At 32.4% G+C, this 21493-nt stretch overlaps 1 protein-coding gene across 1 annotated transcript in view; it reads left to right on the top strand.

Moving 5' to 3' along the window:
- LOC149801208 (complement C3-like) overlaps nt 1–21077 on the top strand; it is a 346536-nt gene extending 325459 nt beyond the window's left edge. Inside the window, exons 36-39 of the mRNA XM_089955247.1 lie at nt 2029–2139; nt 5004–5087; nt 14575–14704; nt 20547–21077. Coding sequence (XP_089811373.1) covers nt 2029–2139; nt 5004–5087; nt 14575–14704; nt 20547–20658 — 437 coding nt within the window. The 3' untranslated portion in view covers nt 20659–21077. The remainder of the gene's footprint in view (nt 1–2028; nt 2140–5003; nt 5088–14574; nt 14705–20546) is intronic.
- Nucleotides 21078–21493: the final 416 nt, after the last annotated feature.

Raw genomic sequence — 21493 nt, 5'->3', positions numbered from 1 at the left:
TGTGGCCCACACCGAGGAAGCCCTCCAGAGACTGGGAGACCGTTTTGCTGTTGCCTGCACGCAGTTTGGTCTCACCATCAGCTTGGAAAAAACAAATGTCAGCGTGCAAGATACCACCATTGCCCCTTGAATCAAAATCAACGGTGTCACCCTGGAAGCAGTCAACAACTTTACCTACCTAGGGTCAACCATCAGCAACACTCTCTCGATTGATACGGAGCTGGACAGAAGGCTTGGAAAGGCAGACACCATCATGGCTCGATTAACAAAGAGGGTTTGGGAAAACAACGCGCTGACAGAGCACACCAAGGTTCAAGTCTACCAGGCCTGCGTTCTCAGCACCCTTCTATATGGAAGTGAGACCTGGAGTACCTACATGAGGCAAGAACGCCGGCTCAACTCCTTCCATATACGGTACCTAAAACGTATCCTGAAATTCAGCTGGCAAGACCGTGTTCCACACAGCGAGATCCTGCAGCATGCAAGTACCCCCAGCATGTACTCCTGCTAATTAAACGCTGCCTTCGATGGCTGGGTCACGTCCGACGCATGGAGGATGGAAGGCTGCCAAAGGACATCTTATATGGACAGCTGGCCACTGGCATGAGAAGAGTCGGACGCCCCTCACTCCATTTCAAAGATGTGTGCAAGAGGGACATGAAGGCATGCAACATTTCACCCGATGGCTGGGAAGAGCTGGCTGAGGACCGAGGCACCTGGAGACTGATGGTAAACAATGGCATATCAGTCGCTGATGCGAGGAGAGGCCAGTTGGCGGCAGAGAAACGTAAGAGAAAGAAGAACGCAACAGCAACCACAGTAACGCAGACTTCCCAGTATGTCTGCACCAACGGCAGTAGGGACTGTCACTCACGTATAGGCCTGCACAGCCACAGCAGATGATGCCAACAGAGACAGACAACACCCCAAGGGCACTATTCGCATGGTCTTTCTAGACCGAGTCGCCAATGATGATGATATGTTCTTGATAAAGAGGGAGACAAAAGGGACCATAAACATTGTTATTTAATGGTGTATGTTCTTGATGTAGAGGGAGACAGGGAGACAGAGGTAGTTCCTGTTTAGACACAAGCACAACAACAAAATAATATCTTCATTGACCATCCAAGCTCCATTTGGGAAAAATTGCAAAATGTGTTTCTATGTGTTGAAAAAATTCAGGTCATTTATTATTTATGAATGAAGCTTACAAAACAAAATAAGAAGAAGAAGAATAACGTCTTTATTTCAAGAGGGCAACTCAATTAGTTAAATACAACTTATCACCCTTGAGGCCCTCTACAATAATACACACACACACACATATATCTATCTATCTATATATATATATATATATATATATATATATATATATATATATATATATATATATATATATATATATATATATATATATATGTATGTACATAGAGATAGATAGGTAGATAGATAGATTATTTTTATAATTATTTTTCTTCATACAGATTGTTTTCTTTATGAACTATTTAAGTAAGCACAGTTATAAATACATACTAAAATACATTATTAAAGTAGGAGGATTTAACTGCATATTATATAAAAAAATGTCATCTCTTCAATAACTATGTTTTGAAAATGACTTCATGTGTACATAGCAGTTAATGATTACATCTGATTAGATATATCTTTTGCCTACTCTATAAAAATGTGGCATGCGGTTAAGTTTACATCATTATTGTACTGTTTCCTAAACAACATTCAAGACATTTTACCCTCTTTTATAAATACGCTGATATAAAAGATTCACAATAAGCAAGTGGTAAGTTTGAAGAGTAACACTGTCATAAATCCAGAAACTCAAACCTGAACTTATATTTTCAGGTTTGTTTGTTAATAATTGTAGGTTAGAAATAGTGAATGTACATTTTTAAAGGATTTAACATAACAAGGCTGTAATGTTACTTTTTGTGTCATTTTAAAGATTTGATTACACATCATTGGCTTACATTTAGTGTATCTGCTATCTCTATAATTCTCTTTCATATTCAGGGACATGTCCCAAGTGTTACGAAGAGGAAAAAGGATCAATTAAAGGGATTGACAAAATACCTTTCGGTTATATGATGGACAAGGCATGTGATCAATCCCAAGCTGATTACAGTAAGTACCTGTAAATGTTGCCAACATCAGATCCAGTTGTGTTCAAATAGATGATTACAGTAAGTACCTGTAAATGTTGCCAACATTAGATCCAATATTGTTCAAATGGATGATCACAGTAAGTACCTGTAAATGTTGCCTGCATCAGTCCCAAGTGTGTAGAAATATATGCCTCTCACATCTTCCACCATATGGCATGTCACACAGAAAGTATACTTTTGGACTTCCAAACCCATGGACACTGCAGGCATTTCTGTGAAATAATTTCTCAAATTGCATTATTGATGAAATGATTAGGGAGGGTACTTATTGTCCACCACTGCTACTATAATCTTCTCTCTTTTTAAAGGCTATTTCCCATCTGCTTCAACTTCAAAACAGTGTATTACCAAGATATGAAACAAGTTTGTATGGGACATTGTATCCATTAGAATGCAGAAAAGTTGTTGTTACAGTTACAGCCATTTATTATAAGAGAAAGATTGCAGAGGAGGTAAATGATGAAATTTTTATTAATTGTTCAAGAACAGAGTTTGAAACTTTGACCTCGAAAAGAAGCATGGCAGACAAAATCTGGAAATAATGTTTCTACTAAACCCTTGGTATTTTTCCTTTATCAAAATACATTAAAATAAATATATGGTCACATAAATATTAACAAAAAGTAATATGAATTATAAAGACAGAGTGTCGTTATTAGAGTTGTAGCCATAAAAAAATTTGGCATGCAATAATAGCTTGTTTTTATTGACATTTCTTCCATCTAAGTATTGATCACCAAATTTGTCTTTTACCCTATTAGTCAGCAATTAATATGGATATATTGTAATTAGTTGGCAATTAATATGGATATATTGTAATTAGTCAACAATTAATATGGATATATTGTAATTAGTCAGCAATTAATATGGATATATCGTAATTAGTCAGCAATTAATATGGATATATCGTAATTAGTCAGCAATTAATATGGATATATCGTAATTAGTCAGCAATTAATATGTATATATTGTAATTAGTCAGCAATTAATATGTATATATTGTAATTAGTCAGCAATTACTATGGATATATTGTAATTAGTTCACAATTAATATGGATATATTGTAATTAGTCAGCAATTAATATGGATATATTGTAATTAGTCAGCAATTAATATGGATATATTGTAATTAGTCAGCAATTAATATGGATATATCGTAATTAGTCAGCAATTGATATGGATATATTATAATTAGTCAGCAATTAGTATGGATATATTGTAATGTAAAATTTCCTGCAAAATAATGGCATAGTTCAGGATATATAATTATCTTATCTACACATTACGATAAGTCAGTTAGCTGCATTATATACAATTTAGTTCCTTCCACACGGGTCCATCTAGTCTCAGTCTCCCCTTCACCCCTCCTCATTAGCATCAGAAAAAGCACCTACCACTGTCAAGAAATATATCAGGTTTAGTGTATGCATCTCCCTCTAATTAGTATTATGAGCTATTATTCAAACCTACTTAAATTGTATTTATTTGATTTAAATTTGTGCTGTGTACAATATCAGACAATATCAGATTGTCACCTTTAGTTCGGGTACTATTCACAACTAGATGGCACTATAGGAGAAGACAGTAACAGAATAATGGCTATTGCTTTGTTTTGTCGTCTTTGTGAGTAAATTGGTATAATTTGGTCGTATTTATTTAGTTGCTTTTCATGTACAAGTATTCTTACTTAAATTGATCACTGATGTTTTTATGACAGTTAAGCAAAATGTACATCAGGTATGTATGTTTGAAGAACATCTAGATGACTTGACTATACTATCCTGCAGTTGTACAAATATTTAATAATTTTCTAAATTTGAAAATATTTTGGATTGGTATTTTGATCAGCATGTCTACAATGGGGACATATGTATTTTATAAACACATAAAAAGTTGGCCCAAAAATTTTGAATTTGATGTTTTTGATTGTAACTACTGTGCCAGACATTTAAAACTTGGCTGTGTTCACAACAATTTAAAACTAGAATGCACAGGTACTTATAGGGAACATTAAATCTAATCCTGCAGATGTTAAGAATGGGGTTCCACAAGGTTTAATTGTAGGGTTTATTGTTTTTATATTATATATAATTTGCTGTTAAGAATGGGGCTCCACAAGGTTTGATTCTATGGTATATTTTATATATTTTATAAATGATTTGCTGTGGGCTTCCGCAAGGATTAATTATATTGTTTTTATATTATGCATGAGTTGCAGTTAAGCATTGACTTCCACAAGGTTTAATTCTAGGGTCTTTTGTTTTTATATTGTATATGATATGCTACTTCATATTAAGGAGGATCAGTCATAAAATGTGGTATCATTTAACTTTAAAAAAATTGATATTTCTATATAGCTAAGTGGTCAAGCAATCCAAAACTCTTACAAATGTTGCTGTGCATTGTTGTGTGCTACACATGGTTGAGTATATATCCCCTAGTAAGGGTCATTATATAACGGAGTATGGAATAAAGTACCTTGTCACCAATTGTTCATGAAGTTAATACTTGAATGAGTATCTAAAAGTTTTCTAACTTAGCACATATTAAAGATGACAAATGCCTTATAACTAGTACACAAAAAAGTATGCTGGTGTTTTGCTGAGTTAAAAGTTTGGGGGATATTAAAAGTAAATTGCAAAAATAAATAATATAAAAAAAATCCTTTATAGTTAGTAAAGAGACCGACATGATATTCTAATGATTACTTTTGCATGAATTTATTTTGTGTGTGATAATTAATGTTTGATATGTGTACTGGAAACTTCTAAAAGCTTCTTAGGGGTTAATTATATAATCATTGATTACATTGTTTTTTTCCAGTATTCCATGTTAAAATTTTGAAAATCCATGACCAAGGCCCACAAAACAAAGCAGATGCGGAGATGATTAAAGTTATCAAGAAAGGTAGGTTGGTGGAGTTAACAGAGTACATGTTAATGCATGTACAGTATTTGTGTATGTCTGTTGTGCACTGAACAGCCAACAATTTATATCCAAGATCTGATGTTACATGGAAATCCCTCAGGTCAAGATCTACACTGTCTGTAGGTAATACACAGCTATTATACTTCATACATGTAAAACTTATCATTGGTCGAAAGCTCAGATACCAAAATGTGTGGTACTCATTTAACTCGACTGTACTGCATCACTGTCACGAGGCTACTTTACCTGGAAATACTAATTGAAACAATTTCACTGGTTAGTTAGGTAAAATTATCATCATGAAGGTATGTGACATCACAGCATTTAATGAGTATGATTCCATTTTGCCTATCTCTTTCATTGGATACATGTGCTTTATTGGTCATTACCTTGTAGAAATAGTAATTATTTTGTCATATGTTGAGAGATAAATCAGGGAAAGAAAAATTTGGATTTTTATTTACATGATAAATTATGGTTATCCTATCTTATTCAGGCTGGCTGAAAATGTTCAATTCCCACTGTAGTGACTAGTCTTGTCTAGTGTGACATAATTGCACATCTTGATTGTTATGCAGTTACATCTGCCAGATGCCATGTTGCCTGATGAATGGCTTGCAATTTGCCTTTCTTGATTTGTTTTCTTTTTTTATGGTTTATTTAGAATAATAAAATTATTAGAACTGGTAGCTTTAGATTTTAAAATGACAATGCAGTAACTATAATACAAGGTTCTAATACAGTAAATACAAAATAGGGAACATGCATAACTAAACAGTACCAACTGGCCCTATGAGTTCCCACTTGACCCCCCCAAGACTCATTTTATAGCATTTGTACCGACTGAAAGTTTGTATGACTTGAACAACTTCTCGAATTAAATATAAAAGTATTTTGAGTATTGGATCATTTATTGTTTCAGAAAAAATTCACATATTGATAGCAGGTGTGAATATTGGTTGTAAGACATACATAGTATTTTAAGTTCTACTGGTCATTGACCAGATGAACCTATGGCATGATTTGTTGTCCATTGTTCTTAAGTGATTTAGCAGAACAGAAAGTCATATTGACAAGAGATATTTACCAGAGGACATTTTGTGAAGTCTAGTTAGTTCTAAATAAAAACGGTGCTGATCTGATGTTTATTATTTTGGTAACATTGGCAATCTTGAATGTAATGTTATCATTACTTCTCCTGAATTTGAAGGTCATAACAACTTAGAGTTTTCACTGAAAGACTTCTTCTTATGATGTCTGATTGATCATAAATAACAATGGAGATCATCTGATGTCAAGTATGGCTGCCACAATGGCTGTCTTGAAAATCTTTTTATTTGCTGCCACTCCTGAATGAAAATTAATATTGCCATAAGGTTTTCACCAGCAGACTTATGAAGACTATTGGTCCTAAATGAAATTTATGTTGCTTTCCATATCCAATTTGAACACTGCAGTGGCCATCTTGAAAATCTTTCACTACTCCTCCTGAATTAATGTTAGTATTTGTATGGGTTTTTATTACTAAATGATGTCTTATGATGTCTAACTCGGGTTCTGAATTAAAATGGTGTTGCTCAGACAACCAAAAATGCCACTACAGTTGCCATCTTTAAAATCTTGTTATCAATACTCCTGAATGAATGGTCACATCAGTATGGGTCTTTCACTGACTTTTGATATCTAGTTGGTCCTAAATGAAAATGGTGAATGTATAGTATGATCCTGCATCTGGCATTCGTCATCCTTTAGGTTCAACACTGCCAATTTTTAACTTCATAAATGCTTAATTGAGCAATTTAATCCCAGTATACATGGTTTATAAATGCAAATGTAGCTATTTTGTTGACTCGGCGGCTTGTTAGAAAAAAAAAAACTTTCCAGTAATTTTCATAATGATCTGTCAGGAGAGTCATGTCATCATCACTGACTGCAGTAATTTATGAGGAAAAATCTATTTAATTTTAATTTGTGTATGGCCACTATGTGGAACAGTTACAAGCACTCATTCTAAACAGGTGATTTTTATGGTACAGTAAATATTGCATTCATTTATGTGAAAAATGAGATCAATTAAAGTCTACTTTAGCATTCAGATCTTAAAATATGTATTGAAATCCAGTGGATTTGTAATATATCTGAGAGTTAAATTTGATTTGATTAACTAGCGAGTTCTAATGCATTTTGAGTACTTACTTTCAGCTTTGTTCCATCCTTTCGGTGGGGGGGAGATGATTGCATGGCTAAGTGATTTAGGCATTGATACATGAAGCAAGGTGATACAGGTGTTGTTACTTGCAGCATGGGTTTGAGTTCTGCTCAGATGGAATTATAACCTACATGCTTGATCATGTAGTATTGGTGTCATTCTTGACAGTGTTTCAGCCAAAATCTGACATGGGTAGCAAAAATTTTAAACATTTTAAATTGTATCATGTAGTTAATTTTATTAAAAACTTGAAAATTTTCTTTTAAAAATAATTGTAGAAAGTTTCATCAATGTAGGAGAAGAAAATGCCACATGAGGGTCAGAATTTTGCATCATTCATGAGGTTATATGGAGGGTTTGATGCAAAATTTTCCTATCCTACACTGAAGTGAAATGGCATATTGTGAATACTGCTGTAACTTTCAAATGGCAGAACACCCATTGAAAATTTCCTTACTCTAAGATAGAGCATACAAAAATTGAACTAAACTTTCAGTAAAATTTGAACACATTTTAGCCTTCAAAGATTACTGGTTGAATCTACTACGGTAATGGTAATGTCTGAATTGTGTGCTGCAGATACTTTACACAATGATACAAATATGAACAGATTTTGCTACTTTGCGTAAACTAAGCTTGCAGTAGAAAGTCAAACTAGTCGGCAAGGCAGGATAAAAGTCACATGGGAGTCAGGATAGAACTGTCCTGCACCAGTGTTCCACACTGAAAAACATGATCATACATATATAGGAATGTGAACAATCAGAGGGTCTGACTATCTCATACATTATGTAACAGTTTACCTTGTACGTCTTCTCTGGACTGTGAAGAGTCAAAAGGTGTTCAGATATCAGAAGTAATTTTAATTCATTGAGACTTTGAAAATCTAGTCCCAGTCTGACATTAATCCAACAGTCTTCATACATTTTTAACTTCACTAGTCATAGACCAGAATAGCTTATTGGCTGGCCTGATGTATGTCATCAGTCTGCTAAAGTTTCATCTATCAGTTGGTACAAATTTGTTATCATTACTTGCACATAAATTAATCCATTAGCCTAGTTGGTTCCATTTGGACATCCAGTATTGCCAACACAGTGGCCATCCTGAAAATCTTTTTATTGCTATTTCTGCAGAACTTTATATGTTGCTGCAGTGGTCTTTAATGAAAAGAATGCCTATCTGACATGTGATATAACTACCATGGCAGCCATTGCTGCTCCCACTAAATGAAAAGCCATATTGATTTGGGGGTTTGCACCAGAACATTTCTTGTATTTAGTGGTCCTAAATGAAAATAGTGCTGATCTGAATTCCAATATGCCTGCCTTGGCAACCATCTTGAAAATATGTTCACTCTTCCTGGATGGATTGTCGTATCAACATGAGGGTTTTACCAAATGACTTCTTACAATGAAAATGGTGCTGATTTGAATTCCAATATGCCTGCCTTGGCAACCATCTTGAAAATATGTTCACTCTTCCTGGATGGATTGTCGTATAAACATGAGGTTTTCACCAAATGACTTCTTATGATGAAAATGGTGCTGATTTGAATTCCATTATGCCTGCCTTGGCAACCATCTTGAAATATGTTCACTCTTCCTGGATGGGTTGTCGCATCAACATGAGGTTTTCACAAAAAGTCTTCTTATTATGAAAATGGTGCTGATTTGAATTCCAATCTGCCTGCCTTGACTGCCATTTTCAGTGTTGCATCTAGTACATGCAATTGTGAAAATCTAAAAGAGTATATAACATTTTGCATAATCTGAATCTGTGTGGGCTTAAACTAAGAATTTGGCTTTTCCTGTATTATGTGTGTTTTACTCCCCAGAAATACAGAATTTGGCATTTCCATGTATCATGTGTGTTTTACTCCCCAGAAATACAGAATTTGGCATTTCCATGTATTATTTGTGTTTTACTCCCCAGAAATACAGAAAATGTGTTTTGTTCCTGTACAGTAAGACAGAGTTGCTATTGTGGACTGTTGAATTACATCATTGGTTGATGTGTGTCACAAGTGGAAATTTGTTTGAGTATTACACAGCTTAGAGCCTGCTTGCTTGCTTCACTCATGCTATACTGACCCTAAAGTCTTTCATTTTGATCAAGGTAAATCCAATCTTAATCAAACGGATGCATTTTTCAAGATCTGTTGACTGCCTTTTCAGTTGGTCAAAGAATGATGGTAGCTGAGGAATGCCAAATTTTGCTGAACTAAAGTTTGAGTTTCTTTAATGAAACAATCAAACATTCATATACACCCCTAGGTTGAGTTTATTTAAGGAAATAAATCAACGATATTAATTTACACCCTCCTCTTTAGCTGATTTCAGAATTCCTCATAATCGTACTCAAAGCTGTACAACTGTCAACATGGGCTGGCAACTATGTGAGATATTTGGCTTTTCATTCCCTGTCTATCATGTCAGAACGGAGCTACACAGCATTGATTGTTTTGGCAGTATCATGTAACACCCACCCCCACATATGATACATCGTGATCAACATCTTACATTGTTGAACTATAATTTATGTAGACATTAATTATAGCTAATGTGGCTGTAACAAGATAACCAGGATAAGGTCAGATTTATAATGAAACACTAGTGATGGTTGATACAAACACGATGTTTATTGATGAATGACTCAAATGAAAAAAATGATTATGATTAATATGTGCATGTATAAGATCCAGTTATCGGACAAATAAACACAATCTGCAGGAACCTAATAATTTAGCATTAATGTGAATACAAGTAAATGACCTTACATAGTACAAGGACAAAGGTTAATGATTCACAGTAATTTCACATGACTAAAAGAATGATGTGTTTTACTCAAATAGTAAAAATTGTGTACTTTACTCATATTGTAAAAATGACATTCATTCAAACAGTGAAAAATGATGTATTTTACTCAGATAGTAAAATGATGTAAAAATGGGACAGATATCATACAGTATATCTTTACAGTCCCAAAACACTGTGTATAACAGACCCCAAAATTAGCCCATGGCTAAAATAATACATGTATGAAGCTTACACAAAATGCTTGGCCCAAAGAATACTGAAAATGAAAGTTATATAAGATTTTATAATGCCTTTCTACAATTTTACAAAAATATTAATCAACTGCACTTTTTCAGGATTGCATTGCAGCTGTAACTGATTTAGAATAAATGATAACATCTGTATATATTAAAGCATTCATTCTTGCTTGGCTCTAATATTTATTTTCATTTTAATTTCCTATTTTGATGCCCCCCCCCCTTCTTTTTTTCAACTTCAAGGGGAAACTGTGCACAAATTTGCTAAATCCTAAGAGTTTTCACCAGAAGACTTATTATGGTGTCTAGCTGGTTCTAAAGGAAAACAATGAATGCTGATCTGACATCTCCATGGCAATTATCTTCAAAATCCTGTTATGACTTATACTGCATGATTTGCCATATATACATGAGTTTCTACCAAAACACTTCTTAAGATGTCTAATTTGTCCTGTACAAAGATGGTACCAATCTAACATTTTGTATGGTATCCATGGTGTCATACTGCTTAAGGAATATCAGAAATGGTTTCAACAATCAGCAAATTGGCAATTACAGTGAAGTAATGATCTTATCTTGGATTCCTAGAGATTGTTTTTGGCCTGTAGATTGCCAGTCCCTTCTGTAACATAGTACATAGAAAATCTGCTTATCCAAAAGAAATCATATTAAGCTGTGCATGCCAATATGATTTATATTAAACCTCAGCCATCAGTAGTTTTACTTGAAGTGAAGTCTAATAGCTATTAATATTAAAATCCACTATATAAGTATTTGTGTATGGCAAAGGAGATTATAATTCTCATGTATCAACACAAGTTTCTACTATGTATATATATATATATATAGAGAGAGAGAGAGAGAGAGAGAGAGGTTTAAGCAAATTTTTCATTCCTGTTTTAATATCAGTCTTTGAGAATCTCTGATCAGTGTTTATAGTTGTGTTCAGATATAATTTGAGAGGAATTATTTATTTATATTATCCATTGGAGTTACAAATGTTCATTGACTTTTTGGACTAAAGCACTACTTACGGATTATTGGGAACTCATTCAAAGACATCTTGTATTATTGAGAACTCATTCAGGTACATCTTGTATTATTGAGAACTCATTCAAAGACATCTTGTATTATTGAGAACTCATTCAAATACATCTTGTATTATTGAGAACTCATTCAAATACATCTTATATTATTGAGAACTCATTCAAAGACATCTTGTATTATTGAGAACTCATTCAAATGCATCTTGTATTATTGAGAACTCATTCAAAGACATCTTGTATTATTGAGAACTCATTCAAATACATCTTGTATTATTGAGAACTCATTCAAAGGCATCTTGTATTATTGAGAACTCATTCAAAGATATCTTGTATTATTGAGAACTCATTCAAAGACATATTGTATTATTGAGAACTCATTCAAATTCATCTTGTATTTTTGAGAACTCATTCAAAGACATCTTGTATTATTGAGAACACATTCAAAGACATCTTGTATTATTGAGAACTCATTCAAAGACATCTTGTATTATTGAGAACTCATTCAAATGCATCTTGTATTATTGAGAACTCATTCAAATGCATCTTGTATTTTTGAGAACTCATTCAAATACATCTTGTATGAGAACTCAAATACATTTTGTATTATTGAGAACTCATTCAAATACATCTTGTATTATTGAGAACTCATTCAAAGACATCTTGTATTATTGAGAACTCATTCAAATGCATCTTGTATTATTGAGAACTCATTCAAAGACATCTTGTATTATTGAGAACTCATTCAGGTACATCTTGTATTATTGAGAACTCATTCAAAGACATCTTGTATTATTGAGAACTCATTCAAATGCATCTTGTATTATTGAGAACTCATTCAAAGACATCTTGTATTATTGAGAACTCATTCAAATGCATCTTGTATTATTGAGAACTCATTCAAAGACATCTTGTATTATTGAGAACTCATTCAAATACATCTTGTATTATTGAGAACTCATTCAAAGGCATCTTGTATTATTGAGAACTCATTCAAATGCATCTTGTATTATTGAGAACTCATTCAAAGACATCTTGTATTATTGAGAACTCATTCAAATGCATCTTGTATTATTGAGAACTCATTCAAAGACATCTTGTATTATTGAGAACTCATTCAAATACATCTTGTATTATTGAGAACTCATTCAAAGGCATCTTGTATTATTGAGAACTCATTCAAATGCATCTTGTATTATTGAGAACTCATTCAAAGACATCTTGTATTATTGAGAACTCATTCAAATACATCTTGTATTATTGAGAACTCATTCAAAGGCATCTTGTATTATTGAGAACTCATTCAAATGCATCTTGTATTATTGAGAACTCATTCAAAGACATCTTGTATTATTGAGAACTCATTCAAAGACATCTTGTATTATTGAGAACTCATTCAAATACATCTTCTATTATTGAGAACTCATTCAAAGACATCTTGTATTATTGAGAACTCATTCAAATGCATCTTGTATTATTGAGAACTCATTCAAAGACATCTTGTATTATTGAGAACTCATTCAAATACATCTTGTATTATTGAGAACTCATTCAAAGGCATCTTGTATTATTGAGAACTCATTCAAAGATATCTTGTATTATTGAGAACTCATTCAAAGACATATTGTATTATTGAGAACTCATTCAAATTCATCTTGTATTTTTGAGAACTCATTTAAAGACATCTTGTATTATTGAGAACACATTCAAAGACATCTTGTATTATTGAGAACTCATTCAAAGACATCTTGTATTATTGAGAACTCATTCAAATGCATCTTGTATTATTGAGAACTCATTCAAATGCATCTTGTATTTTTGAGAACTCATTCAAATACATCTTGTATGAGAACTCAAATACATTTTGTATTATTGAGAACTCATTCAAATACATCTTGTATTATTGAGAACTCATTCAAAGACATCTTGTATTATTGAGAACTCATTCAAATGCATCTTGTATTATTGAGAACTCATTCAAAGACATCTTGTATTATTGAGAACTCATTCAAATGCATCTTGTTTTATTGAGAACTCATTCAATTGAGAACTCATTCAAATGCATCTTGTATTATTGAGAACTCATTCAAATGCATCTTGTATTTTTGAGAACTCATTCAAAGACATCTTGTATTATCGAGAACTCATTCAAAGACATCTTGTATTATCGAGAACTCATTCAAAGACATCTTGTAATATTGAGAACTCATTCAAATACATCTTGTATTATTGAGCACTCATTCAAAGACATCTTGTATTATTGAGAACTCATTCAAATACATCTTGTATTATTGAGAACTCATTCAAATGCATCTTGTATTTTTGAGAACTCATTCAAAGACATCTTGTATTATTGAGAACTCATTCAAAGACATCTTGTATCTTTGAGAACTCATTCAAATACATCTTGTATTATTGAGAACTCATTCAAAGACATCTTGTATTATTGAGAACTCGTTCAAAGACATCTTGTATTATTGAGAACTCATTCAAATACATCTTGTATTATTGAGAACTCATTCAAAGACATCTTGTATTATTGAGAACTCATTCAAAGACATCTTGTATTTTTGAGAACTCATTCAAATACATCTTGTATTAATGAGAACTCGTTCAAAGACATCTTGTATTATTGAGAACTCATTAAAATACATCTTGTATTATTGAGAACTCATTCAAATACGTTACTTTATAGTGGTACATCAGGACTATTGGAGTTAATTTGGAACTTTCTTACTTTTGGACTTGTGATATGACATTTAGTATTATTTGGGATTTATATCACAATACTGTAAGTGTCTCTTAAATTTTCACTTTGTAACTTTGAGGAATAATTTGTTTTTTGAACTTTACTTAAATTGTTGGTTTCACTTCTTTTCTGCTACATATATTAACACCTAGGGTTATAACATCCCCAAATTTAGTCACAATTTCAACATTTTAGCAAAACCACAAAATTTATAGCAATGAAAATGAATGAAACTAGCAGCAGTTTCACACTTTATGGGCAAAATTGAGAGTTGGTCATCAAAGGATACTGATGTCTTAATATATAGGTTTCATTCAGTGGTATTAATTATGAATATTAAAGCAAAGTTTCATGTAAAGGGCAGAACTAATTGTTAGCATTCAGTTAACTCAAGATTTATGTCCTTGCAGGAGCAATGATTCATGAGCGTGGTGATACAATCTACTTTGTCTGGGACTCCATTTGCCAGTGCCCCATAATCAAAGAAAATAAGGAATATGTAATCATCGCCAAGGATGGCCCCAAGCATCAGAATGGCATGTAAGTTGATATTTTGAAGAAAAAAAAAATTCTTAAGTTTCACTGTTGCAGATTTAAGTTTACCTCTTTACTTCGATAAATTACATAACATACATTTCAAACAACATCAAAAACTGGTAACATCCCTAAGGTTTGATATATGAGATTATATCCCCAGAAATAGAGATATAATGAAAATTTGTGAGCCAAACACTTTCACTTTCACTGGTTGTGAGGCCAGATGGTCTTATGGTACTGCCCTCATAAGTCTTCATCTTGTTTGACTTTGGACAGATGATGGTTCAGATTCAATCCAATCAGGCATGGAGTAACCATGCATTAAGACCTTTTAATTTTGTACAAACACTTATGAATTGCCATATGGCCACCTTCCATATCTAATTATGTATGCAAATGTTTTAAATTATTTCTTCAGAAAGACCATTCACCTGTTCAGTTTACCAACTTTGTGGGCATTCTTGCATGAAGGCCTTATATCAATTATGGCCCCTGTTGCTTCAAATACAAAAGCCATAACTAATTGCTTGCTATAACTCTGGAGTCCATATTTCTGATTTAATTTTAGTAAAATGGAATATGGGATTATGTCATCAACATGATTGCAATAATGAGTGAGGATTATTGAGGTGATCCTTTATCTGATGGCAGAACATGTTAGCATTCTGGAATCCATATTTCTGATATGATATTGATCAAACTTGGAATATATGCTTCTGTAGTAACAACCTCCAAAGCATTCAGTAATGAGTGAGATATAATGCATACTAATTATATAATCTTGCATCTGATTTGCTGAGCTTGTTACCAGTCTGGAGACCATTTTTGATTTGAATCCAACTTGAAATATATGCTTGTATCATCATGTTGTTGGAAAAATTAGATAATGAGCATGTTACCTCTGGAAGCCATATTTCTAATCCAGTTTTTATAGAACTTGAAATATGGTCTTGTCTTTTCAAAATCTTGGATACGTTTAATAATGAACTATATTTATAAAATAGATAATGCCATATGATGGGCTGATATATTTTCCACTAAGATCGGATTTCAATCAAACTTGGAATTTATCATAAAGATCTCAGAAGAGTTAAATTCAGTGAGGTATCATGCATACTAATGAGGTAATCTTGCATCGTATTTGCTGAACATGTTACCAGTCTGGGGTCTGTATTTTTTGCTAAGCTGCCTGCCTTCTGGCATCTGTTTTAGGTTAAACCATAGAGCATCATAATGGCTACCTGAGTGAGAGCTACCTGAGTTAGTGAACATGCTGTCTACATTTTCAGAATCAGTCTAGTCCCATGCAAACTATGTAATTTAATGAAAACTGAAATTTTAAAACTTCACCTAAGTATATTCAGGAATTTGCATTATACTCAAATGACATGTACTCCCCAAAATGCCTTCATTTTTGGACACTGCTGGACACTGACCACTTCGGATCAGGCTTCTCACTACTTTGTTTTTCGGCATATCTGTTCATTTCAGCTACCAATCATTGGAATATTTCTTATGGAAAATTGTTTTAAAAAGAAATCCATCTCCCTTGCATTTTTATTTAAAAGAAATGTTGGCTTGACTTGCTGTGTGTTAAGACCATACAAAATTGTTACGCATTGTCAATGGGAATTCCCACTTATAGGCTGTAAAACTAATAACAGAACACTTTCATCATTTTATGTAAGGACTACTTTCATTATTATTATTGTTGAATTTCTGTTTAAAGGATTGTGACATTGGGATTTCCCTAATTTTCAAAACAGATGGTTCTTGATAAAAAAAACAGGTGGAGAGCTGAATCATAACTAGGGATATGCTCTCCCCCTCAAAAAATTAAATTCAAAGATTAAAAATAGTGTAATTTGTTTTCTTGTGTAGCATTTTCCTCAATAAATTATATAGATTTTTTAACCAGCTATGTTTCATCTGTGTTAGCTGATTGTTTTTTACCCATGGATTGCAAGCCAAAACAGGGTTGCCTTGCAGTTTTGAATGAGTCGCTGATATCAACCTTCATAATTTGAAATTTCATACCCAAACATTTTTTTTAAAACATTTAATGGATGATAAGGCTAACAACACAAACTCAATCTGGGTTTCTGCTAAACACTAATCTAGATGATGAAACAATCAGTGTCAGCATAATAGGCCCAATATTTTGCTGTCTGCCAATGTTTGACAAATCAACATTTTCATGAAGCTCTTTTGTATTTGTACAAATCAAGAAAAACTTTTAAAATCTCTTGATTTTATTATTTTGGTCCCTGCTGTCAAGGAGGAAGAGTAACATAAAAACATTCATCTATGCTTAGAAATCTTTGCATGCATCTAGTCTTTGAACTTAGGCAATAATATAAACATACTCAAGGTTACACAGATGAAGGTGACGTTTCAGCAATTGTACCTAAGTTGCCTTTTTCAGACTTCATGACAGTAGCTGTTCATTGTTAGCTAGGTAAATCATGTTTGTATGAATTCTGACATACCATGTCAGGTGTTCATATGACAATGGTACATTTTGGCATACCATATCAGGTGTTCATATAACAGTGGTACATTTTGACATACCATTTCAGGTGTTTATATAACAGTGGTGCATATTGACATACCATGTTCAGTGTTCATATGACAGGGGTACATTTTGACATACCATGTCAGGTGTTCATATGCCACATGTACATTTTGACATAGCGTGTAAATACTGAGTTTGAGTTCATTTGTTATTTCATCATGTATAAGGTGTTCGATCCCATTGACAGTATTTACATATTCAAGTGTAAATTATGTCATCAGACCCTAGTGATGAATGAATATTGCTAGCTGAATTCATATTGTGATATAGTGCTTTATAGAAGATCATATTGTGAAAAAGTAATATATAATGGATGATATAGTGAAATAGTAATATATAATGGATCATATTGTGAAAAAGTAATGTATAATGGATCATATTGTGAAAAAGTAATATATAATGGATCATATTGTGAAAAAGTAATGTATAATGGATCATATTGTGAAAAAGTAATGTATAATGGATCATATTGTGAAAAAGTAATGTATAATGGATCATATTGTGAAAAAGTAATATATAATGGATCATATTGTGAAAAAGTAATATATAATGGATCATATTGTGAAAAAGTAATGTATAATGGATCATATTGTGAAAAAGTAATATATAATGGATCATATTGTGAAAAAGTAATGTATAATGGATCATATTGTGAAAAAGTAATGTATAATGGATCATATTGTGAAAAAGTAATATATAATGGATCATATTGTGAAAAAGTAATATATAATGGATCATATTGTGAAAAAGTAATATATAATGGATCATATTGTGAAAAAATATATAATGGATGATATAGTGAAACAGTAATGTATAATGGATCATATTGTGAAAAAGTAATATATAATGGATGATATAGTGAAACAGTAATGTATAATGGATCATATTGTGAAAAAGTAATATATAATGGATCATATTGTGAAAAAGTAATATATAATGGATCATATTGTGAAAAAATATATAATGGATGATATAGTGAAATAGTAATATATAATGGATCATATTGTGAAAAAGTAATATATAATGGATCATATTGTGATATAGTAATGTATTATGGATCATATTGTGAAATAGTAATATATAATGGATCATATTGTGAAAAAGTAATGTATAATGGATCATATTGTGAAAAAGTAATGTATAATGGATCATATTGTGAAAAAGTAATATATAATGGATCATATTGTGAAAAAGTAATGTATAATGGATCATATTGTGATATAGTAATATATAATGGATCATATTGTGAAAAAGTAATGTATAATGGATCATATTGTGAAAAAGTAATGTATAATGGATCATATTGTGAAAAAATATATAATGGATCATATAGTGAAACAGTAATGTATAATGGATCATATTGTGATATAGTAATGTATAATGGATCATATTGTGAAAAAGTAATGTATTATGGATCATATTGTGAAAAAGTAATGTATAATGGATCATATTGTGAAAAAGTAATGTATAATGGATCATATTGTGAAAAAGTAATGTATAATGGATCATATTGTGAAAAAGTAATGTATAATGGATCATATTGTGAAAAAGTAATATATAATGGATCATATTGTGAAAAAATATATAATGGATCATATAGTGAAACAGTAATGTATAATGGATCATATTGTGATATAGTAATGTATAATGGATCATATTGTGATATAGTAATGTATAATGGATCATATTGTGATATAGTAATATATAATGGATCATATTGTGAAATATTAATATATAATGGATCATATTGTGAAATAGTACTGTGTATATGATCATCTTGCAATATATAGTGCTATATAGATTATTGTGTTGCAATATACATAAATTCATATTGTGATGTAGTGCAATACACCATATATACTTGTGTATAAGCCCATTCGCGAATAAGCCAACGCCACAAACTGAACAGGTATAAACACTAAAAAATGCATGACCCACGTATCAGCCGACAACTCTGAGACATCATAAGATGCATGCATTAAGTTCTAAATAGATTTATTTAGGCAAACTTATAATAACAAAAAGTACACAATATAATGGCTGTAACAAGGACGGCATGAGTAATCAAAGTACTGCTAAACTGATGGGAAACAAAACTGAATTTACTGTGGTGAGAATTTCAAAAATATTCAGTTCAACAGGTTCTTAAGATTTCTGCTGACTAGGTTAACCATTAAATGCTGATGCTGATGGTGGCTGTGTCCTATATTAGATAGTAACAATGAAACAGGAGACAAGAGCGAGGTCATTTTTGCTAGCCAAGGCTCTAGTGTGTTAACCCTATCTACAAGTTGGTGGATTATACAGATATTTTAGAGCTTTGTCATATTGACATCATGAGTTGTCTCCCTTAGTATGTAATGCCAACTAACCAATAGTGTGTAACAGCTGAAAATGGTAGAGGCAATTGACTTCAAAGGGACACTTTGTCAGTTTAACATCAAAAGTACGACTATATACCAGAGAGAAGCCATTGCACGTGTATTTGAGGGAAAGTATGTATTTGTACAAACACGGACTGGCAGTGGAAAATTGCTTATTTATCAATCCATTCCAGTTGTATGCACACTTATCTGGATCTTGTAGGAACAGTTTTCAAATTTGAATAACTTGATTTTGATTGGATGCAGTGGCTTGATGCTGCATCAGATGAAATTCACAGACCCGAAGTATAAAAAATATCTTAATGATCTGCCAAGGTGTAGATAGGTAACACATTGGGACCTTGACTAGCCAAGGTGTAGATAGGTAACACATTGGGACCTTGACTAGCGAAGATGGAGTTTAGTGGATTTGACAATTGAATTAAATCCATCAGTTATGATGTACCTATATTCACTGTAAGCACCAAGAAGTGTTTGCAATTTTAGGGATATTTCAACATGTTGTATGGAAGATTCTCAGTATCTCCAAAAGGAACTGAATTCTGTGAATTAACTGGTGTATGTAAAAACTAAGGTGAACCTTGCAGAATGGTTGGATTAGTGATATTTATTGATGACTGTCTGGTACTGGTTGGTCATTATAGCAGAAAAAGTGTATTGAGAAAATGTGATGAATGCTACCTACCCCTGCCTGATTTATTCTAAGGAACATTTAACAAAGTTTATTCATTTTTTCATTTGCATAAAATTACAGACACCCATTTCCAATATGATGACCTTGTATCACACTGATTCAATATTATGGTCATCATGCTTTACATCTGTAGCTTACACAGCATATCATAATTATTGTAAGGAAAAATAACTATGCTTCTCTGTTTTACAGTTACCTTTTGAGAGATTCTGCAATTGTGTGGGATGATTCTGTCCGACTGAAGAGACAAAAAGTCTCAAGTTTCCTGAGTGACATCTACAGAAAGAGAGGTTGTGGAGTTTAATGAAAACAAGTGCTTGACAAGAATTCGTTTTATGGAGTATTAAACTTATTCTGTATATTTAAAATTAAAGGAGTCTTATAAAATATTTCTTTTCATAATGCAAATAATATTTGTACTATTCTTTGTCTAAATATGTGTGACAGATTTGCCTAAAATTGTAAGTGGATGAACATGGGTTTGAACAGTAGTTAGACAGTAATGTACGCCCGTGTGCTTCCAGAACGATATACACCTTATCAACATTACAGTCTTTGGCAATCACTTTTAATGGTTAAGAACTGGCATATACATACAGTTAGAAAGAGTGTAATTGTAAAACTGTATGTCAGTTACAATGCGCATGTGTATGATTTTGTTCCTATCCAGATGCTTTTCAGTTCAGTACTGCATACAGAGTTATTAAAATTGCATCAAGTTCAGACTATCAGTTCTTGTTTGAATGCACCCACTGCTTTATACTTTTCTTTATTTGCATAAGTCCGTCTTTACATCTGTACTTTCACATGTCGGTCCATCTGTCCAGGGCAACCCATCTGTCCATGTCAAGCCTGGTTAAGTTGTGGGAATATTGCTATCCAAATTTAGATAATCTGTTAGGATTTTAAGTCCATTTAAATTATTTTTGTATTCTTTACAAGTTTTATTTAGACTTTTGTACTTTTATTAGAACAATAAAGCAGAAACCACAAAAATTAGTAAATGAAATTCATTTCCTGCTACTGTTGCTTTGTTTTCCTTTATTGTTATTGGGACAATAAGGTCCCAGTCCAAGCTAAATATTCCTTCCAAACATTGTCCCAGTCTGATTCATTAGTTATAGCCTTTATACGTAATG

This window comes from Sinohyriopsis cumingii, chromosome 4, assembly GCF_028554795.1.
Source record: "Sinohyriopsis cumingii isolate HCF-2022 chromosome 4, ASM2855479v2, whole genome shotgun sequence".
NCBI lineage: Eukaryota > Metazoa > Mollusca > Bivalvia > Unionida > Unionidae > Sinohyriopsis > Sinohyriopsis cumingii.
This window is presented reverse-complemented; position numbering and strand designations above follow the sequence as displayed.